General features: G+C 35.3%; 3 protein-coding genes and 2 pseudogenes across 4 annotated transcripts; 1 reads left to right on the top strand and 4 right to left on the bottom strand.

The window, feature by feature from the left end:
• Positions 1 to 173: 173 nt before the first annotated feature.
• On the bottom strand, positions 174 to 1977 carry LOC111314777 (peroxidase 64-like). Its single transcript, XM_089749081.1, has 4 exons — positions 1720 to 1977; positions 1392 to 1580; positions 1064 to 1226; positions 174 to 775 (listed from the first exon to the last, which is right to left on the bottom strand). Exons 1-4 carry the CDS (start codon positions 1921 to 1923, stop codon positions 381 to 383), a joined length of 951 nt encoding a protein of 316 aa, XP_089605207.1. The 5' UTR covers positions 1924 to 1977; the 3' UTR covers positions 174 to 380.
• A 1530-nt stretch (positions 1978 to 3507) lies between these two features.
• On the bottom strand, positions 3508 to 4805 carry LOC111315280 (expansin-A11-like; annotated as a pseudogene). Its single transcript, XR_016330597.1, has 3 exons — positions 4525 to 4805; positions 4035 to 4357; positions 3508 to 3950 (listed from the first exon to the last, which is right to left on the bottom strand). The product of XR_016330597.1 is annotated as an expansin-A11-like (transcript).
• Positions 4806 to 6532: 1727 nt separating this feature from the next.
• Positions 6533 to 9932, bottom strand: LOC111315279 (putative 26S proteasome non-ATPase regulatory subunit 3). The gene is made up of 8 exons (XM_022916887.2): positions 9647 to 9932; positions 9360 to 9550; positions 8643 to 8777; positions 8408 to 8544; positions 8181 to 8235; positions 8000 to 8110; positions 7322 to 7561; positions 6533 to 7216 (listed from the first exon to the last, which is right to left on the bottom strand). The coding sequence occupies exons 1-8, from the start codon at positions 9723 to 9725 to the stop codon at positions 6704 to 6706; spliced, it is 1461 nt and encodes a 486-aa protein (XP_022772622.1). The 5' UTR covers positions 9726 to 9932; the 3' UTR covers positions 6533 to 6703.
• Positions 9933 to 10425: 493 nt separating this feature from the next.
• Positions 10426 to 13194, bottom strand: LOC111315278 (uncharacterized). The gene is made up of 9 exons (XM_022916884.2): positions 13092 to 13194; positions 12771 to 12893; positions 12573 to 12653; positions 12380 to 12468; positions 12223 to 12297; positions 11879 to 11940; positions 11741 to 11800; positions 11244 to 11600; positions 10426 to 10860 (listed from the first exon to the last, which is right to left on the bottom strand). Exons 2-9 carry the CDS (start codon positions 12891 to 12893, stop codon positions 10778 to 10780), a joined length of 930 nt encoding a protein of 309 aa, XP_022772619.1. The 5' UTR covers positions 13092 to 13194; the 3' UTR covers positions 10426 to 10777.
• A 2387-nt stretch (positions 13195 to 15581) lies between these two features.
• Positions 15582 to 16529, top strand: LOC111314776 (E3 ubiquitin-protein ligase ATL23 pseudogene; annotated as a pseudogene).
• The last annotated feature ends 6208 nt before the right edge of the window (positions 16530 to 22737 follow it).

The following is a 22737-nucleotide window of genomic DNA, read 5'->3' as shown; positions in this document are numbered from 1 at the left end:
AGCATATATGTGTCTCCATCTATGGATCACCAACTCATTTATTAAACACTACTTGAATTTAACTATTTAAGTACTAGGAAAGTCTATTTCAGTTTTCAATTTCCACTTATTCCAGTAAGAAATGATATGGTCATGACTCATGAATCATGATAATTTACAAAACCAAAGAACATAACAGAACACTTTTTTTTTCTTCATTAAATAACATGATGATATAGCACATAAATTTCAAATACATTCTCTTCGCACGGTAGGCTAATCACATGCAAACATTCTTCTCTTACTTTTATTGTTTTGATAACTCTAAAAAATATAATATTTGACTAGATAACTTTCTTGATGCCTGGCCTTAACCTTGATACTCCACATTGGCTTCAAAATCACCTTACTACCCTGCAATCTAGCCTGATCTCTTGCCCACCTGTGATGCTACTCATCTTGATCATAGAATTGACAAACGCCTTCTCAAAAGCCTTTTGGCAGCTTGCAAATTTAGAAACCAATGATTTGGTTTTCGCAATGGTGAGCAAAGCTTGATCTGAAGAAAAGATACTCTTTCCCTGGAGAAGCAGCTTGTAGTATGCGTTGTCAAATATGAAGTTGGAAGAATCCAGGGGCGAGCCTGCATTTTTCACCTCGTTGTGTGCTGGACACACGCTCCTTAACCTGGTGGCAAAGGATGGATTCATGGTTGGATCGATGTCATGGGTAGCACTGAAGTTGTGAATTCTGTTCTGAAAAGAAGAGCAGTGGGAGAACCCCAGAGTGTGACCACCTACATGTATAATATGGTCAGTACCGCACGATTAATAACATTGGAGTCTTCAACATGTATGGCTTCCGGGGTCCAGGAAGGTTTTACATAAGAACTCTAGCTATTGAGGACCAATCAAGTAAATTAAACATGGGAATCCAGCTGAAACGTATTCTGCATAATGAAAATCTGAGCAATTTTTTTGTGCTTTGCTTATTTAGCCATGGGAATCAGAGTGGTTTATTAGTTTGTTTTCTGGGAGGTGAAGCAACTTTACAGGACTTGGAAGATGTTGATAAAGAGATATACCTGAGAGAGCAACTAGATCTTCAACGGAGAGACCTCTCTGAGCAAAGTTCTGTTGTAGCTGGGATATATTAAAGATGGGAGCTGGTAACTGTCTGGTCTCAGTCGCCAAGGAAATTCTTCCATCCTTCCTTCCTTTGGGCACGTCCCAAGTGGGACCTCCAGACTAAAATATACCAGATGACAGCAAACAAGTGAAAACAAACACAAAAACAAAAGCAGTTGGATTAGTATATTTAGAAATCCATTACATAGGTGGAACAGGTTGTCAGCTACTACAACTTAGTAAGAATGATCGAAGTAATTCAGTGCTATTATTGTTACTACTTACCAGAGCAACTGCATCCCTGGCAGCCAGGGCCAAGATATCAGCACAAGAAACGATGCTTGGGCATAAAGATTCCAATGCTTTCTTTGCAGAGTCAATGACATAAAATGCATGCAATGAAAGGTTAGGAGGTCCATCTTTCTCTGCCTTGTTATTTCCTTTTGAGTTCAGCAACACAGAAGCATCGCAACCCTTAAAATTAGAACAAACAGAAAGTAAGTTACATCTGAACCAATTTTTAACATTGTCCAAAACTGTCTATCGTAGTGTTCATGTGGATGTCTATGTAAGAGAAAAAAAACAAAAGATAGCATCATTTTTAAATTTATACTCTGATAAAGCAATCATGAAAGTGCATTCGAAGTAGCGCAGCTGGAACAGTTTTGTCATTCAACATCGCTTTCTTGACTTCACTTGTAACAACGGACTCGAGCTGAGGGCAGGTGTGGTCATAGAAGTTTGAGCTTAGTGCTCTGGCAGGTGATGAAATTGGAAACATGAGAATAGCGAAAGCAAGTGCAACTATGGCTGCCATAGTTGAAACAATTGAATTCACTTTTACAGATTAACCATGCAAGTTTGATAGGGAGGGAATGTGTTATTTATGACAAGGCAAAAGAGACCATAAATTTGAGTTGTTACCATCGAGAATGGTTGTTGGCATATTACATTATCAAGAACCCTTGTTTAGTGGAGTAGTATTGAAGCATGCTCTTAAAGCGACAACTGACAAGCCATATCAAATTTGATTGTGATTGGCCTTTATTAAAAAAAAAATCGTTAATATTTTAATCGAGTTTTGCATGTTGACCTCCACAGTGATGAAATCATCAATTTTCAGATAATTTAAGCAGAGCATTACGTAGTCATTCCCCAAAAAGTTAAACCATGGAAGAAGTTTTAGCCATCAATGGCAGAGTAAAACCTAAAATAATCAGAAAGATAAGCATGATAACAGTATTGATTTCAAAATTCAAAGTAAAACGAGCTAAGTATTGCCAAGAGATAAGGGTGGTAGAAGAGCAACCGGCACCAATAGTTTCTTCGCTGAGGCCTGATAAGGACTTATAGCATTTCGTTACAGAAACGTGCTGAACCTACCTAGATTAAAAAAGGGGAATGTTTGGTGGATGGGGTTGAAAAAATGATCAAATCTTCGTTTTAACGCAACCTTGGTCAAGAAGAGTCTACAGCTTCAATAACTGTGTAAGTGTTATTGTCAATAGCCTAGCACATAACAGAACGGTCCATACTATAATTCCTTAAGCGACTTACAAGTTATGTATAATTTAATTCAATGACCCCTTTCCTTATATTTATTGAAAACACACTAAAATATTAATTTACCTGAAAATGAATCAGTTCAGAGTTTGAGACTCTATCGAAGCCACAAAAAGAAAATGAAAAAGGAGTTGGGCCTGAGGCTTCAGGAATAAGGATCAACGTGGATAGCTGCTTCGGAAATTGCGGGCTGTCTTTTTCCTATCACCTCTGTTTGAATGGCAGCAAGCAATGATTGGACATGGCTCATCTCCTTTATTGAATATATATTTGTTTTTGTATTTGGAATTGACGAATTCTCATCGGAAATTACTCGGATAGAATTATAATATAGATGCAATTAGCAGTGCTTTGGAAATCACAGTTGCATAGACCTTGATCAACTTGAAAAAAGGATTCAGTGGATCCGAACAATTTGTTTGTGAAAATTCATGGCAGGTTAATAATGCCAAAAGCGGTCCCTATCTCTTAAAGTTCAAGGTAACTCTTGTCTTCCTTTTTCCCTTTAAAAGAATTTCTTTTGGCAAAACTGCCAAAGGTGGTGAGTTAATAGCCTCTTCTGCCAACAACCCTTGTTGGGTAAAAGACAAAGAGTTTATCGGTTGATTTATTGCATTCGAATGGGAAATAGTACAATTATAAAGAACAAGTTCTTCTATTACAAACAAATAAATTTCTGAAAACAAAATTTACAGAAGCTACAATGTTTTCTTGCGCTTCTTATTGACAATTGATATGATCTTGAAATAATTACAAACATCATCCGAATTTACTGTATCAAAAACACAAAAAGTAATGTAACAGCCTTAGTTCAAGGATTCACTTCCATCTGAACCACCATGTAGCCATGTAATTTCAACCGTCTCAACCGATAAAATCCCAAGAAATGTATGGCGGGCAACTTTTGTAAAATAATAAGAACACTTCTGTCGAAAACTAAACTCAAAATCCTGAACTCTAAAGCTTTTAGTAACTTAGAATTGTTCTTTGCTAGAGAAAGTCTGGCCAAACCCCCAATTTGCTGGCACAATGTTAGGAAATAGTCGAGTCTCTCCATCAGTAGTGGTGACCTTGAACGACAATGATTGGCCATAGAGATAGGCATTGGATTGCCAGTTGGCTCCCCAGTTCCTTGACATTGCCATCCACCCAGTGTTAGAGCCCTTGATGTACACAGATTGGATGGATCCTGCCCCACCCACGTTGCTAATCATAACAAGCTCAAAATATTCTCTTCCGTTGATAGTGAACCTTACTCCACCATGCTTCTTGCATGGAAACCTGTTGTAAGAACACCATAACGTTAGATATAGCAATATAAGATTTGAGTAAAAACGAGAGAAGAAAATGTTATAGAAATGCTACCTCTGGAACAAAACAGGCACAATTCCGCCTCCAGTAGATACCAATCTTTTCCTAGGCAGGCTGAGCCATATCAAAGTGCTGGAGAGGAGCGTTGCACCACCCTCCGGCATTGCTTGGGAGAGCAAAGTTAGGAGGGCAAAAGTTTGTTGCAGTAATGGTCACAGATGTACCTTCTATGCACCATTTGGGGTCTGCTTGATAATCACACGTTAACTTGTAGCATTGTCCACATGAAGCTCCATCATTGAACAAGGCAGTACTTAAAGCAGCAGTCCTTGTTCCATAGCCACTTGCATACAAGTTCCCATACCCACAAGCTCCCCCTATTGTCAATAAATCCTTCAATATTAAATGATGATGAAAGCTGAAAAAGAACTGTATTTCATTTCCTGCTTCTTGCGGGCAAGCCTGAACGTGCTACTTTGAATGAATAAAAACTTTCATTTATCCAACAGAAGGAAAATAGGAGTGGAAGAGAATGGTTACTAACCCATAGTTCCTGAAGCATCGCTGCCTCCATAAAATGTGGCATGAGCTTTAGTCCAGCCAGAGACCATATAGGAATTCACGCTAGTAGCAAGATAGCAGAATCCAAACAAGATTGCTAATGCAAAAATGATTTTTGCCATTTCTTGGTAGGCTAAAAGACAGCAGATGCGGTAGAGAACAAAGAGGAAGATGAGGAGTACTAATGGGAACGAATTTATTTAACATTTATTGGCATTTGCCAGTAGAAGAATTGCCTCTTTAAATAAGGGACCAGACTCTCCTATGAAACAACCTCACATGTGATCCCTTCGAGTAGATAAGAAACGAAAACCGATTCATTTTAAGTATATAAAATTGAATTATCCCTGCAATGACTCAAGATTTCTGAACCTCATTCAATTATTCCCACGTTCTCTCTCACACACTCGCCTTTTCCACACCCACATGCTGATCTTTCCCAACAGAAGAGCCGTGAATGGATCAAAAACCCTACGCCTAATTGTTGTTTTATGGATTTGTTTCATATGGTAGTTGTTGCCATTTGAAGATAAAACGAAAACTCCACTTGTTTTGCGTGATAGATTATTTCCATTAGATCACAGCCTGGGCGTTCCTTTTGACCCAGATGAGCCAATTGCATTATTTATTCTTTTTAGGTCTTTGCACATGATTGGTTTTGACATTAGATGGGGTGGGGATGAGTTGTTTAATCAAAGTTTTTAACTGCTGTTTCTCATCTCTTGCGATGCAAGCACACAGAGAGTTGGGTTCTCAAGCGAATTACAAACATGTGAAATCTTCCATATCCATAAAACCACGAATAAGATTTATGAAGAGACTAGAGAATATCATTTTCTAAAGATTAAAAAAAATGGAGTTTCAGATGTTAGAGTGAAGCGTACTTTTAGAATTGTCAAAGATTAAGCATCAAGCAAAAGATTTCGTAAGGGGCAAGTTGAGAATATATTTTCAACCGCGAACAGAAAAACGCATCTATCTATTTATTTATCTATCTATCAAATTATAGTATTAATTAAACTTGCAGTATGATGCTAGCACCGTCAAGCAAAGGGCTAGAGGCCTAGGCTAATAAATTTGGTAGAGATTTCATTTTATCCGAAATTAATTCGAATTTTGAAGGCAAATATTCTTTCTATTCTACTCTATTGCCAATCATAAGAACAAGTCCATCATGTTCTTCAAAGACCATCTCCGCATTCAAAGCTGGTTGATGTATATATAAAGCTTATTTTACAAAGACTAAAAAGAAAACAAAGAAATAAACGAGGGGCCCTGAATGATTGCATTTATATCAAGCACATGACAACTTACTGTGAATGAATGATGAGATTGAAGTACCATTTGGTACAACTTGGTATTACTGTCTAAAGTTTTATTAATTTTCTAAAATAATTAAATATTATACTGGTACATAATAACAAAGCCAATTAGTAAAGAAAATATTTGAAGTATGTTTGATTGGAAAGGTGTCATAAAACGCCCGAAAAAGCAACTGCTCCTAGCATTGCTCTTCATAAAATATCAGGCTTTAATTATTGAGTGAAATTAAATATTTTATTTTTTAGTTTTCCAAAAATGTTATGGTTTCTTATAGTCTGATTTCAACACAGATTTTAAGTATCTTTTAGCTTTCCAAAATATATGGTAGCACTAATTTATTAATAACAAAATCAATATACCAAACAAAACTTGTGTTTCCTGCAATTCCGACTTGATAAATGAAACTCTACGCATAAATAGTTTCATGATGTTCACCTTAACAATGCCATTTATTTGGTCCTTGCATTAATACTAAACAAACTAAGAAACTATCGGTTGCATGTCAAAACATTCCCCACCCATATTCTCCATGAAACAACTCACTAGAACAGGAAATGCTGTTGAAGTTTGAACCCTCGCCGCAATTTCCTACGAGAAATTAAGTAATTCCAATCCAGAAAAGACCACTTAACCCAATTACTCTATGCCCAGCATCACATCAGACATGATTTCGCCACAAAACATTAAAATTTTGTATTGATAACAACACGACTGAAAGTCATCCAAGTAAAAACGGTTAGCATTCATAAAATTGAAAAGTATGAACTAGCCTTCCAAACGAGAAACAATAAAGAAGGTCGAGACACATGCTGCAATTCATAATCACAGAGGCAAAATCCTTAAAAATCATCATCATCCTCTTCAGCAATATGTTTCGCGAGTTCCTGTTCTTGCTGTTGCCTCTCTCTCCTTTTTTCAGCACTTTCCTTCTCCTTGTGTGTATTTGGTGGATATCGCAAGGCTCGAACTGCTTCATTATGCATGTTAAGGCAGAAAGCAATCCTGGAATGGAAGGCTATTTGAGGCTCATTGCTAGAATAAATATCACCAGTCTCCTTTGACACCATCCAACCATTTGCATGATCCAATGTAGCATCTATCGCACCATCACGGATAGCCTTCGCTACAATGCTTTCAGCATCTGCCACAGGATTTTCAGAGTTCAACCTCAATTTTTCAGCAATGTCAGCCAGCGATATGCGTGAATAAGAGATACTGATGTTGCGTAATCCAGTCCTAATGACATTATGTCGCAGGCGGACTATGAGATTTTGTGTCTTGTCAGTACTGAAAGTGCTAGCAAACTTCTCCGCCACAGTCCTAAAGAGCTCCAAGTCACCAATCCGTACAGCCTGAAAAGTTGAGCCAATTAACCAAGATGAAAAAGGTAAAAACAATTTGTCATACAAGTTTGTTTCTCCTTAAACAAATATTCATCATCAACAAACCAGACTTACATTTGTCAGCTCAAAGTATGGCCTCAAAGCCTTCTCCATTCCTTTCTGCATAAAGATTGTCCTTTCAGGTATTTCACCCAACAGCAGACGAACTAATATAGCCCACTTGTTACACTGAATTCTGAAGCCCCGAGCTGCAACAGGGGCTTTACGAGCAGCCTGTAGCAGACTCTCTTTTGCATCCGTATACTCTAACTGAATTGTTCTAATCTTGCCTAGGTAGAAGAGATATCGACAAAACTGAAACAAAATATTTATCATCAGATGTCCCCCGAATAACGTGCCCATTTTAGATCCTTAAGTGAACAGAAGTGGACAAAAACTGAAGGTTGGGCAATAGCCAACAAAATAAACCACAATATGTGCCAGTTTAGAACTGTTAAAACAAGATGCATACAGTAGTAACTCAGTCATCCAAAAAAAGACTTAAAATGTAAACAGTATCGATTTTCAAGCAAGAGATTAATAGCAGACGAGAAAGGACAGAAGATAAAGGAGATGAGATCCATAAGGCCAATAATAAGCACAAGAAGACTATAGCAAGATCTACCCTGACAGATCAGTAAAACAAGCAATAGTGCAACACAAAAATCCCAATTCAGAGATAGGTTTTCTTTTTTCTTTTTACCATATTTCTGCAATACAGGTATTCAAAGTGAAATAAAACAACTTGCATACCTGCTGGTTTGAGTGTGCTTCAAATCGTGGTGCCTTAGACCTTAACTTCTCTGCCTGATCATAGAGGTTATAATGGAGGTAATTACGCATCAACAAGTTTAGAAGTGTTTCCTGCATTATGCCAGTATATTATGCATTAGCTCCTATATTTCTTACCATCTAAACAACATTGATTACAAACCTGACCAAGCTCATCATGGTGTAGTGTAGCAATTCGATGCAAGGCTAGGAGGTTGCTGCAAGTACAAGTACACAAAACAGTTAGATAAATGACCAGACTCTTATTCAGCTTCCTCTGCTCTACTACTGAAAGTTACATGTTAACATGGAAGATTTATATATTTACACAAGTAAGCACACATGCAGAGCAGGAACCACAGAGGAGACAGCTGGCTATGAATATCTTACCCACGAATTTGGGCAAGATCACCAGTGAGCTCATAGCTATACGAGTAATAGAAGTAAAGTCTTGATGCTAGGACATCAAGAGTTCTTCTGTTTAGGCTTTTGAGCCGATTAATACTTGCTGTGGAACAAGCTTTAGCCTGAAAGAAAACAGAGCAAAAGATCCTCTATAGTCTAACAAAGTGGACTTGGCTAATAAAGGAAAAAGATAATGCAAATTCGTGCAAACAGATTCAACCTCATTGTATTTTTTCTGATCAATGAGAAAAAGGAGAACAAGCAAATAGCAGTAAATCTCAAGCTCTGGCAACAAGTGTTTTGCTGGAGTCTGAACAGTAGATGTTGCGGTATCAACTTCCATGAGCTCATCTTCCTACAATCATATTTAATTCAGATGCAATGTTTGGAACAAAAACTTCCAAGTTGAAATCGGAGAAACTAGAATACCTTTAGCAAGGAGATTGCAAACATGCCACAATATAACATTCAAAGATCACCACCATCATTAAAACATGCTGCTGCCCAATACTAAATTTAAATTTTCAAACTAGATACACAGCAATGGTAATCTAAAGGGCCAACCCACGCTAAAGATGCCCCTAAAAAATCATTGCTCAATAGCCAATTAAAGTTTCACAGCCTAGTTCATTTACTTGAGGAAGTGCCACTTTCTCTATTTCTACATGATATTTCTACATGATATAATGTCAATAGCACAATATAGTAAAATACCATAGTGTGTAAATAGGTCATTCTACAATTGCTAATGAATTCCACAAACATAAGACTTTCAATAATTCTAATCAAATAGCCTTGCAATAAACTCATTATGTTAACTAAACCAACAAATTAAGTAAACTCACAGATTACAAATCGATGATGATGTGATCATGAATTATCTATCAAAAGCCAGGCAAAAGCTTTATGTAGCCAAAGAGAAGAAAAGAGTAAGTACCTTAGGAAGAAATGAGGACAATCTAGCATGAGCCTCGGAACCAGGGTACAGAGCAAAATCGAGAAACGCCGATAGCAGAGACGCCGTAAGCTTCCGCCTGAGCCCAAATGTGAGGCGAACGGCACGGACTATACGGCGAACTTCCTTAGTGTAGGAACCAGTCTCAATAAGCGAAGCGATCTCCTTCAAATCTACAAATACAAATTACAAACTAAAAAAAAATTAAAACAATAATGATAAGTAAAAATAGGAGAAACAAAACCCTAGAAATCGGAAAAGAGGGCTACGCTGCAAAGTGGAGGGAACAGCAGAGGGAACGGATTGAGAAGGAGTTAGGTTGTCTTTCATCTCCACATCTTGAGTCATCTTTGCCTAAAGCCCTACCGACGATCGCAAATGAAAGAATTAAGAGGCGAGCGTCGATCGATGAAAAGGGAAAATGAGTTGTTACGAATCTGGAGGAAGGAGCTCTAGGGATCGGAATCGGGAGTTGCTCTAACTTGCTTTATTTAGTGTCGACAGCAGACAATCACCGCTTTTGCCTCTTCTTTAAAGAATCTTTTCTTTCTCTTCAAGCGAGGAATTTCTAGTTCCAAATATAAATATACGGTATTTATTTATTGGCTTTGCCACTGTGATACTCGAAGGTAATTTTTTTAATATAAATAAAATACTAAATAGTTTTAGAAAGTGCTTTACCAAAAAATTTTTATTTATTTCATTAGACCAATAACTCAAATATGTTAACCTTTTACAAGATTCTATTTTCAAAAATCAGATAATGACTAATAAAAATTAAATAAGCCAAAATCCTTCGATTATTGTATTGAAAAAAACAAATTTTCAAGTAGGTTTTCCGGTTTTTTTTTTTTTTTTTTTTAATTTAGAGAAGAAAAAACAAAGCCCAAACTATATTAAAGATGGGATTTATCTTCCTAAATTAATTATTTTCTTTTATTTTCTTCCAAGGCATGGATTCACTAAATTTCTTATTCTTTTTTAGTATAGACATTACCTCATCCAAAAAAACTAACAAAAAAAAAAAAGGGCCATTATCTAGCCAAAATAATAAAGGAAAATTTTTCTGTCAAATACTTATAAGTTACAATTGTTCAAACATAACAACCTTGCCTACAAAATAAACCCAAAAAAGGAGTGTTTGCCCCTTGTGCTGTGAGGCAGCTGCACTAGAAACCTAAATGCAACTCTATGCTAGTCTACCATGACCAGCCATGACCATGAACACTTCCTAAAGTTAAACTGCTAGTAATGAACAATGAAGAAAAAATTTAACACACACCCTAATGCTAAACTGGCAGTATGACTCGAGAGGCAAAAAAAAAAAAAAATCCATAAACATGTAACTGGCTATGCATCCAACACCATCGTTTCCATGAGGTTCAAGGACTGCCACCACCTCATGCAGCTGCCTGGTTCGGCCCATTTGATCTAAACCCACGGCCCCTTCCACGATATCCCCTGCCACGGCCACGGCCACGACCTTTACAAAGCAAAACACAGGACCATTAGAACCAATATTCATCTGTACAGCAATCAAAAAACTCTTTGCCTTTTTCTTAATGCAATTGGCATGAAGTTTATTTTTTCTAATAGACAGACAATAGAAAATTTCCTACCACTGCAGGTCACCCATCAGGTCGTCACCAATTTATGATTGCATTCTCTACATCATTTTATATGTATTCCAATAACAAATTATTTCCTGTTGTTCATAATGATTTAAATTGCAACATGTTGAGAAAAAATAAGGCCAACATTATTTGGTGATAACAAATACATAGCAAAGCCCATAAGGAAAACTATTAGACACACTAAAACTTTGTAAAAATAAATAAGTAAATAAAAAGAAGTGAGAAAACCCACCACGGCCACCTTGGGGAGGGGCTTCATAATTGTATCCTCCATCTGGCTGCCTATCAAACTGAGAGCCATTGTATCCTCCGCGTCCACGGCCACCTTGGGGAGGGGCTTCATAATTGTATCCTCCATCTTGCTGCCTATCAAACTGAGAGCCATTGTATCCTCCGCGTCCACGGCCACCTTGGGGAGGGGCTTCATAATTGTATCCTCCATCTTGCTGCCTATTAAACTGAGGTCCATTGAATCCTCCACGTCCACGGCCACGAAAACCACGTCCTCTTCCTCGACCTCTACCCCTAGCATAGCCACGATTGCGTTCCCAGCCTCCATCCTCATACTCAGCAGAGACAAAACCATTCCCTGAAGAAGAATGCAACCAAATATTGCTTAAAATATTCCATATATATAACCTTCTATGACATTCCCAGCCATGGTAAGTCATGCCCCTAACACAACAGAAAATTTAACAGAGTGCATCTCACTATTCAAAATTGGCATACCTCTACTCCTTGGCCTTCCTCTACCACCACGACCCCTGCCACGGCCATTGGGCGAGCCCTCTGCCAAGCAAAAAGAAGTCTATAAAAAGAAACAGGGGCATCACAGAAAAACAGTGCAGATAAGAAATGTGTTCCTACCTCCCTCATGATCAAATTCTATGGATGCCTTCACCTGATCAGATGGTAATGGAGGCTGATACCTAGATGAGGAAGCAATTCATGAGTCACATTCATGACATGCCCCACAATGTCAAAACCTTCCATAAGCCAAAATTTTCTAATTTCCAACATTCATACAAATTTAATCAAACAAGCATAGATGAAATGAAGCTAAAACCAACTTGTTCATATTAACAAAAAACCACTCGCTTGACCATATTTAATATTTCAAAATTTACTAAAACCGAAGGTAACATGCAAAGTAAATTGCAATGGGACACAATGTATTTCATCAGTAAAGAGAAACAAGTGTAGGAACTTACCCAACAGAGGACGTATTCAGTTCTTCTTTCGAAAGAGTTATAGTGATCATAGACACATGCCTTGTGGTCTCCAATCTGTGATAATTAAACAAAGGTTACTAAAATTCTCTAAACAAACAACAACTCTTTATCAGAATAAGGCTTAAATTGCGCTTACGGAAGAAGTCCTTCCTCCAAAGGCTCCCACATATCTGTTATATCCGTGGATCCAATTGATGTAATCTGATGTAGACCAACAATTCTTCTCTGCAATAGAAGTACATGAAGCAGAAGCAGATTATCAGCCTCCTTAAACAAGGATCAAAAAACAAAATCCATTCAACTAAGCAAGTGCAAACAGATAAAAATACCTTAACTAACTCCACGATAGTCACAGTCTTGTTAATGGCTCTTCCCATTGCCTTAAAGACTATTTCATTCGAGCCCTTTTCCTATCAGACAAAAAAAAAACATTAGACAACATTTCCGGTACATATTTCTCAACATAATCAAACACCCAACTCAAGTAAAGATCTAAATACGCAGAAATTAAACCGGAAAAAAAAAACCTGGAGCAGAGTCATGGCATAAGTGATATAACTACGCATTCGGCCTTGACTGGTAATCCGAATCTCATTCTCATCAATGGGTGCCTCTGCTTTCGGCTTCTCCACTCTCTGGTAACGATCCATCTTTTCTCCGCCAAGAATAAATGTTTGAAAAGTTTCCAACGTAACCCAAAAAAAAAAAAAAACCAAGAAATTTTTTAAAATTAAAATTACAAAACAAAAAAGAGTAAAAAAATCAAAGTAGGGGTGGGATTAGGGGAGTGAAGAAACGGAAGCAGAAGGGAAAGGGATGCGGGGTTTGGTTTAGATCTGAGAAAATACCTTTAACGGTTAATGGAGTAGTAAGGATATATTGGGGGGTACGCTCCACCAAGAGAGAGCCCTCTTCTACGGCTTATTTTTCTTTCTTCTACGCCCTAAAGCCAATCTCTCGAGATGTCCCTTGCTACTTTATGTATCTCCGCGCTGCACGCTTCTGAAAACTGCCCTAACCGATTCCCTTTTCCCGGTTCACCCCGGTTCTATTCCTTGAACCGTAACTTTTTCCTATTTGCAGAAACAGGTCCCAACATTAATACTTCATTCAATTTCCTCTCTTTTTTTCCCAACCAAAATGGAACAAAAGAAAATCCCGACTTTTTCATACATTTAAGAGGTTTGATTGAAGTCACAATTGGATAAAGTCAAGGCCCAATAAGTTAGACCCAACTCAAACTATCATATCAGTTTCAAGTGAAAATTGGATAAAGTCAAGGCCTAACGGATTAGACCCAACTGAAACTACCATATCAGTTTCTAGCCTATTCCATGGTCGGGTATTTGAATAACCAAAAAAAAGAAAAGATCTACCTGTGAAACTCCCAAATCACTGGCCAATTATGTGATAATAACTTTGATGAGTGCCTGTACCCTTTTCTTTGACAAAAGCTTTTAAAGATGAACCTTGTTCTTGTGGGGATTATTGGTGAATGATTTTATGTCTAAGTAAGCCATGCATCTTTACTCTTCAAAAGACTGAAGCAAACCCAAGCAACACTAGCTTTGTAATGAATCCTACTCAGAGCTTGTATTGGTAGTAATACAGCAAAAAACCCCAGTTGAGTAAACTAAACTCGGACTAAGAAGGAAGAAAAACATATTGCCTCAGTTTCCTTCCTTCGAAATCTAAAAACATGATGATGGATATATTAACTCAAATTGATGGTGCTGTTGTAATGTTTGTGGTTGCATGTTGGCATAGCAGATTACTACCCTCTTTATCCCTTTTTGAGGGGACTTCAACCTTCCATGCTCTTGCTTTGCTTCACAAAGAATAGGTATCAGAACATCAGAGCTTTAATAGAAATATGCTGCACCTTGGTTGGCTTCAATTCTGCTATCCTATTATCAGACAGCTTGTAGCCTTACTGATAGCGATTTTGATACTATATACTGCAGCAAGCACTGTTAGGCCTGGAAGGAACTTTCATGTCAAAGAGATATTGTTGGAATTTTAGTTTCCCCTCCTATGCTCTTCCACGAGCACCCACCTAATTAACTTTGGAAAGTGAATTTTTTGGAAGATTGGAATGTGATTTTAAGTTAGCTATTGAAACGACTGTTGGTTGTTCTAGACTTGAAAGTTCTTTGCTGCAAAATACTTAAATTGATGTTGCATTTATTTTGTTTCTTGACCAAGAAGGGTGGTTGCCTCTCAAGTACTGCTAAGTGCTAATATAAATCGGTTACAGCTGGGTGAAGGGAATTTAGCTACTTCTGCACAGGTAATTCTTCCTCTGAAAATTTGAGAGTTCTTTTATTACCATTGCTGTTGAAGTTCCATGGTATAAGATGCTGTGATGTTATGATCCAATTCTTAGCATGAATCTAATGTTCTTAAGTTGTAAGTACTTACCAGTCTTTTTAATGCTTGTTGAATTTGCAGGTTCAGATGTCATTGAACTTAGGAAATGGATCCTTTTTCGTGTGATTCAGGTTCAGATAACCATATTTGTGTCATATCCTGTGTAGCCTTTTGCCCAGTTTTGTTTTGTTAAGTTTATGACATATGGGGACTAGTTTTGAATAATTTTCTCCTTGTTTTCTGGTCATCATTAAAGATATAAAGTTACAGCAACATCTTAATGCCCTTGAAGTCGTAAAACTATGTACAAAATGTCGTGTTCATCATCTGAAGCTTGTACAGGGGACCGAAATTTTGTTTTAGCAGAAACCCTTCTCTCATCTCAGAGCCATGTTTTTGGGACCCGTCGGCTACGGGCCCACCACTCTAATTAGTTAAATTGGTATCTACAATACAGTGACTTCATTTATCCAAGGGCCAAGGCGACCCAAGCTAGTCTTGTTTCGACTTCCAAACTCATTGACAATTTGACATAACTGATAGCACTCATCGGCCCGATTAGCTGTCCTAAACCCCCTCCATTTGTCCATCACGTAAGACTTAACCTTGTGACCAAACTCAAAACCAAACTTTTGTTTCTTGGTTTTAGGTTTGGATCATATAATTAATGAAACAAACATCGGAGAGACGGAGACTATATCATTTTGTTTTGTTACTTTCATAGATGCAATGATATATGTAAATTATATGGGATACGCAGCCTATACCCAAGTCTGTCCTCCCATTTCCTTTTTTAGCTGATAATCCATTTTCATAACGAGTTAGGTGATAGGATCCCATTCAATAGGCCAAACAAAATCTCACTCAAAACAACACATTGTGCCAAACATGTATTGGTCTTCTTAATTGAATTGTTATGAGTTATGAGTTATGACTGCTTAACAGATCAAGAAAAGAAGGACAAGGAAATAAACCCAAACTGTAAATTCGTCAGTGCCGTTTCGGATTTTTGTTTGTCTGCTACGATACACGTCATCTATAAAACCGCTAACAATTCCATTTTGTCCCTTACCAATATAGCCGTTACCACCCCAATCTCTCAGCCAAAGCCCTCCCCTCCCTCTCTTCCCCAGAAGAAACCCCCCAAAACTCAACACTTTCCCATAAACCAGCTAACTATTATGCGCCATGGAGCGCACTACACACCTTCAGCTCTCCTTTCTCCGTTTCCAGCACCTGCCCTAAACTCCATCCCCACGGCCGGAAGCCACCACCCAATGCTTCTTTCTGTTTTCTTAGCCCTTTTTCTGCCATTCGTTGGTATGAGTGCTGTTTTTATTGTTTATATCTGTCTTTTGTGGTATGCTACGAATTATCAGACTGATAATTCAGGGTCGTTAGCGGCTAAGCAGGTGGCTGAGAAAGGGTTGTCTGTTTCAGAGCTGGAGAAGCTGCCAAAGGTTACGGGGAAGGAGCTTGTGTTGGGGACTGAGTGTGCCGTTTGTCTCGATGAGATTGAGGCAGAACAACCGGCTAGAATGGTTCCCGGTTGCAATCACGGGTTTCATTTGCAATGCGCTGATACTTGGCTTTCCAAGCATTCGATTTGTCCTGTTTGTAGGACCAAGCTTGAGCCTCAGTTGTTCGATGCTTCTGATGATAATCCATGCTAAACCTTAACTAGGGAAAAAAAAAAAAAAAGGGTCCTCTTTTTAAGAGTATAAAAGTCAAGTGTTTGGTGTTTGTATGAAGGGTTATCCTAGGAAGAGAAGCAAGGTGTTCATCTAAATTATTTCACTTTCGTGCATGTATGAGTTTTCTCTTTTTTTAGTGATATTTTGTTGGTTAAATTAATTTTCATTGATATTGTACACGACATGGGATTTTGCTGGCTGGGTAAAAAGACCTTTCTTTTCTGCTTTTTCTTTTTTTTTTTATGTGGGAGTTGAAAAGGAAGATGAGAGCAAGAAAATTTGCATAGAATAATTAAAAGTAAAGCCAGATGAACTGGCATGGGTCATGGCGGGGCCATATGGTGCATGACAGCACCAACCATGGATAACTATTTGCGTCAAAAACTATATGTTTTACTTTTAGGAACCGTTTGATTACAAGTACAATTTTAGCATTTGCAGAAGCTCTATCTTCTTTCCTAGTATGATAAACTTTCAAGCAAAGCAAAGCATTTACTTCAACGGACGCCATCCTGCATCAATCTAGTTATGCCACGTAAGGGAACAAATCGCTTTACCGATTTCATATTTTATAGTACAATATTGAAAGTGCAGAACCTCCCTGCAGGTTCTGGAAAATTTCCCAAATGGTTTCCTGTACTCTGTGATGATGAGTGCTGGTGCCAGGTGAGTGATACATCGAGCACTGCAATGGAATGGCAGCTGGCCGACTGTTAAAACTAGCTGTCTCATTCTTTTTAGATGCCCACAGTTCTAGGGTTCTGTGTGGTTTTCCAGTTAAATGACTGAATGCACCAATTAAATCATTAAGGAACTTGATTGCCACTCGACCACAACTCTGCCTCGTATATCTTCCCATTATTACAGCTTACCTAACCTAACCAGCAATAAGATTTGTATGTAATAGACAATTTTGTCGTAGTTTGCTTATTTTTTGCATAGTCTTATAAATATATGTAAAATTTTCCATTTCAAGGATTAAAATTCAGCTTTTCCAACAAGTAGTTATCATTCTATGCTAGAAAAATGACCACATTCACTATCAATTGACATTAATATTTAGTGCAAAATCGTTATCGAAGTTTATTGTTTATTGTTTAATGCGTGATATGATTAATTAATCACTGAAATTTCTTAAAATTTTTATATTTAAATAAGCAATACAATCAATCACTTTAATTATTACATGATTAACAGGTTCAATGACACATGAAAGAAAATGTGTAGAAAAGTCTATATGACAAGCATCCAACCATTAAAAAAATTTTAAAACACTCCTTAATATTGCAATTATATGATAGTTTGAAATTGCAAAATTCCAGATAAAACCTTCAATAATTGTGTGCATTTGTTTGATAAGGTAGAAGGGGGTCATATTCTTCAAAGTTCTAAATCATTTTGAATGGATTTGGCATTGGAATTTATTGTCTTTGATGTTTAGTATACTTGTTTGTCACTTTTTGAGCCAAAGGCATTAATTTTAGAAGTTTGGCCACCAAAGAGGAAAACAATGAGTGAGCTGGTAACATATCATCCACGTCATTTATATGAATTAAAATGAATGATTGACTCAAAGTATTTATAGATCTCCACCAAGACTTTTATTGAAAATACTAGTACAATAATTTTAATATTCAATCATATGCCTTTGGAAATTTTTTTTTTTTCATTTAAAAAATGCTTTTCTGAATCAATTTAAAAAAACAAATTTGTTTTGACTTGGGTTTTATTTTTTTTATTATTAGCAGTAGCTATTGATGCATTATTCATATTAAATTTTTAGATTCAATGAACAAAATTCAATTACATATAATCTCAAGTAAAAAAGAAAAATCTCTTGAATAATTTTTGGGCATAAAATATATTTAACATTCTTTAAATTAAAATGTAATGAATTAATTAATAAAAACAAAAAAAAAATTTAATTCTCCAAGCAAAGAGCTTATTTGTTTCAAAAATATCATGAGACCAAGTAGGAAAAAAAATCCTCATACAGAGAATATGATATTTTAGGCCGAAATCAAATCAAAGTATGTGATGTAAGGGATGGTCCACATGCCACACTGATAACAATCTCTCATATAATCTTAACCTCACATTTATAGGAAAAGAAAAAAGTAGCCAGCTGTGTTACTTGTTTATGCAATCGTACATATCCTCAATAAAGAAAACCAATTTTGCATTTCTCCTTTCTAACTGGCCTGGAAAACTAACATTCGAAGCTTGGTGCAGTGGAAAACATTGTATTTGAAAAAATGATTTTATTGGGCAAGTATTTGATAAGTCAAGAATCGAAACCATAGGGAAGTTGACCCGTTTTAAAAACGATTCAATTTTGTCAATAATCGAATGATTTATTAATAAAATATTAAATTTTTAATTTCAGATTCAATAAGTGATAACATCAAGTACAAAAAAAACTGGCTCAAACATAGTTCAAGCAGCACACAAAAGTCATAATTAATCAACCTAGGATGCATGGATGTCTCAAACTCTCAATATCTGAACGAGTTTTGTTCAAAGCACGATCGTTTCAAATATAGAGGGCACGTGCATAGCATGACATGTAGACATTAAGTTGTTGAACCGTCAAGACAAATGGATTGAAAACGTGATTGATGTTTAACGTTACAAAAGATTTTTTTTTTTTTTTGAGGAATGTCAACAAACTATCAAATATAAGACACTGTTTAAGTGATTAGTGGTGACCAAATAAATATCCCATTTTCACATCGGGAATAAAATGTAGTTCTTGGGCCTGAAGGAGCCCAAATCCCAACCCAAATTTCAAGATTCAGAACCAAGTTCACCCGTGAGGATCAGTTCTGGGCCCCATTCTGAACCCAATTCTTTCTTGCATCATCTAAGGGAAGGCAAAGCACTTAACTTTCAACAAATCCAAACCATAGATATTGTTATTTTTGACAAAATAATTTTAATTCTTTTTTATGTTTAGAATATATAAATGTTAATCCCTTTTTATTAAGTTATTATTCTAGCTTATTTAACCTAAATTACAATATTCAACCAGTCATGAGTAAATTATGGTTTACAAGTCCTTATCAATAATAATAATAATAATAATAATAATAATAATAATAATAATAATAAGAGCAAATAAAAAGTAAAAACAACAATATCAATTAAAAAAAACTTTAATCAATATAATACCATTATTAAAGTCTTTAGAAATACTTCAACGGTGCAGTTAATTAATAGGTCACTTATTACGACTAATTAAATGGAAAATATTAATGTGCATTAGGTACCGGTTAAAATGATATTTAAAGAAAAAAATTACAATTAATTCATTATCTTTTATTGAATTTAGTAAAAGTAGTGCATCAAATATAAAATTTTTTTAAAATAATTTTTTGATTATCTTTAAATAGTATTTATAAACACCTATTGAACATATATTAATTAAATTACTATTTTTGTTTCAAAATTTTATCATGTATTGATTTTTATGAAGTTAAAAAAAAAAAAAAAAACCTTTGATTTTAATGTATTTAATAAATTTTAAATTTTTTTATAAAATTAAAGTTTCATGATTTTTAATGTAAAAAAGCATAAAAAATAATTTTAAAATATAACGAAATAAAAATTTTAGATATTCAAAAAAAAAAAAAAAACATAATCTTGACACATTCAAAAAATAAAATGGAGGGAGTATCATTTTATGAAAGCATTTACATTTCTTTTATCAAATTTAGATCCCGTTAATCCAAACTCGAGATTCTGGGTCTTAATTGCTGAATTTGCAAAGTTAACAAAATTGAACAAATTTCTTTCTATGCCAATTTCAATTTTCAATTTATTTTTTTATTTAATAAGGAATTTTGAGCTTTATCCGGTATTTTTTAAATAATTTTATAAAAAATTATTTTTTTTATCTTCTCAACAAATATGTAGTCGAATCTCTTCATCGCTTAAATCAATTATTCAATGTTAATTTTCAATTTACTTGTTAACATTGTTTATCTGCTTTGGTTTTGCTACATGGTCATAGAAAACAAAAAAGCAGAGCTGACTTTCGCCTTCCTTTTCCCAAGTCACTTATCTCGAAGGAGTACCACCGGCGTGCTACCAAACTTTATACGTCGCGCCACGTGTTCCAAAACAAACTCGACACGAAGCCCAGTCGCGCTGGCTCGCAGCACACGAACTTCCATCAAAAGGCCGCTGGCCGCTGCCTTTTGCTTTTTCTCACTTTCTTTACAGCTGCGTGTTTGACACGTGGGCGTCGGGTGCCTTTGTGGTGGGACACAATCTCTGAGATTCGAATAATTGAAATCATTGACGTAACCCAACAACCTCCCCTACGGCATCATGTGACACTTGTCTATCTCCTTACACGTGGTCTCTTTCTACGTCCCCTGATATTTTCTTGACGATTAATTTGACCCCACCTTGATTTCTCAATGGATCTTTCTCTTTATTTAGAAAACTCGAGTATTTTGGTCAAAGGAGAGCCACAAAAGATATTATCTATATTATGTTATTTTATGTATAAATTCTATCTAATTTTATATTTTATTATTTCTTAAAAAATTTTATAATATTGGTCACGTACTTGTGACATCAATTTAGTTGATGAAATTATTCAAACATCAAAATAAAATGATAATAAAAATATATAAATTTTTTTTTTATTTCACACGTTTTTTTCAAAAATTATTTACTCAACTAATTAAGTAATTAATTTCTCTTTTACAAAGTAACTTGCTTTGTTTATTTAAAATATATTTTTCACTCATACAATGAGTGTGCCAAAATCCAATTTCATTTATTCCTTTACATATTGATTTAATTATTGATTTGTCTTTGAATTAATTTATTAATTTTTTATCAAACATATAATTAATTATAATTGTGTTTTATCTTTGTACTACAATAACAACGTTATAAATGAAATACAAATTCCCTCTCAACATAACACAAAAATTAACATTTTAACATAATGCAAATTATAGCTATTAAATCATTATGAATAGTATGCAACTTCATTCAAAGTCTCAAACCAAATGATGTAATAAAGAAAACATGTAGATAAAATTCAAACCCATGAAAATGAGCAGTTAATTAGTAAAAGTATTCCCATAATTGTCTCTTAATATGCAAAAAATTATGCACAAACCTGATCAAAATATTCCATTTGTTGATGCAAGATTGCCACTTTGCGCCTGTTACAAAATATTATCCGATTTAGAGACTTGAAGATTTGCTCTCACAATTTTGTTATTTAAAAAATAAGTATTGATAAGGAAAAGATGACCGTTGTTTATAAAGTTATAATCAAATTCTTGATTATTAAATGTGGGTTCGTTTTCTCATTAATACTATTTTCATTTCATTACTCTGAATAATAGTATGAGATTTTCAAGGTAAAAGTTAGATTGCTATTGATTTCTATGGTGTCTATCACCATCTTTACCAATTTCATGGGTTACAAAGTTAAGGCATGTGGGAGAGAGCTGTCACCTTGGCAACATTTTTACGACCTGGCTCTTCTATGCCTTTCTTTCTCTATCTGTCCTAAACTTCCCAATCCGCTCGTATCATTATCCAAAAAGAAATGGGACCGTTACACCTTTGCTTCCCTACTCTTCTTCAAAATTTACCATGACGGAAAAGCTTATATTCTTCTTCAAATGCCTAAATTAACCAAGTTTGATCCCTTAATTGGCACAAATTAAGAAGTAAAATTTAAAATATAAAATAGATATCTTGAAATTTAAATGCTAACTGTTTCATCGGTAAATAATAAATATTATACATAATGACGTTTGGATTTTTGATTAAGTGACAATTACAAATATTTTGAATTATTTTTTTTAAATAACAAAATTATATACAATGAAATAGTATAATTTAGGTAGAAATATAATTCTAATATTAAGTGAGCGTTTAAAATTTATCATTTTTTTAATAAATATAATAAAATTCATTATATAATCAATTAAATTCAAATATTGTTTCAAAAATATTTATTAAATATAAAATTTTTTAACCACAATTATAATAATAATAATAATTTTTAATTTCGTTAAAATTAATTTTATCACTAAAATAAATGACGATGCACTGACTTGTACTGATACGATGGAAGCAACTGACCTCCCCACGTGTTACTGCAATGAGTGTAAATGCAGCAAAGGGAAAGACTTCCTATATAAAAACATTAACCAATGGTATACAACAACCTGTCCCCAAATGCAAACCAGGCAGCAATTAACGATAGTACTTTTTCTTAAGGTATTCCCGTCGCACGTTGCCAAGTGTCGCCTTAGTGGGCCCCAGTAAATGGGAATTCACAAGCTAAATTGTTACACATGATTTTATAAAAATTAATATAAAAATTATTATACTTAAATAAAAATAAAGATTTCGCAAATTTATAACAATAAATATATATTTTTGAATACAA

The sequence above is a fragment of the Durio zibethinus genome, chromosome 20, assembly GCF_047325235.1.
Source record: "Durio zibethinus cultivar Kanyao isolate XHJ-2024 chromosome 20, ASM4732523v1, whole genome shotgun sequence".
Classification (NCBI taxonomy): domain Eukaryota; kingdom Viridiplantae; phylum Streptophyta; class Magnoliopsida; order Malvales; family Malvaceae; genus Durio; species Durio zibethinus.
This window is presented reverse-complemented; position numbering and strand designations above follow the sequence as displayed.

What these genes read in the sequence shown, in the direction of transcription:
- LOC111314777 (XM_089749081.1), bottom strand. Translation starts at nt 1,923, where the DNA reads ATGGCAGCCATAGTTGCACTTGCTTTCGCTATTCTCATGTTTCCAATT. An exon ending in CCAGGGATGCAGTTGCTCTG is followed by an intron (nt 1,227 to 1,391) that starts GTAAGTAGTAAC and finishes GGTATATTTTAG; the next exon opens with TCTGGAGGTCCCACTTGGGA. An exon ending in AGATCTAGTTGCTCTCTCAG is followed by an intron (nt 776 to 1,063) that starts GTATATCTCTTT and finishes TTATACATGTAG; the next exon opens with GTGGTCACACTCTGGGGTTC.
- LOC111315279 (XM_022916887.2), bottom strand. Translation starts at nt 9,725, where the DNA reads ATGACTCAAGATGTGGAGATGAAAGACAACCTAACTCCTTCTCAATCC. An exon ending in ATCAGAAAAAATACAATGAG is followed by an intron (nt 8,545 to 8,642) that starts GTTGAATCTGTT and finishes GTTTTCTTTCAG; the next exon opens with GCTAAAGCTTGTTCCACAGC. An exon ending in ACCATGATGAGCTTGGTCAG is followed by an intron (nt 8,111 to 8,180) that starts GTTTGTAATCAA and finishes GGCATAATGCAG; the next exon opens with GAAACACTTCTAAACTTGTT.
- LOC111315278 (XM_022916884.2), bottom strand. Translation starts at nt 12,893, where the DNA reads ATGGATCGTTACCAGAGAGTGGAGAAGCCGAAAGCAGAGGCACCCATT. An exon ending in TTGGAGGAAGGACTTCTTCC is followed by an intron (nt 12,298 to 12,379) that starts GTAAGCGCAATT and finishes TAATTATCACAG; the next exon opens with ATTGGAGACCACAAGGCATG. An exon ending in CTGAATACGTCCTCTGTTGG is followed by an intron (nt 11,941 to 12,222) that starts GTAAGTTCCTAC and finishes TTCCTCATCTAG; the next exon opens with GTATCAGCCTCCATTACCAT.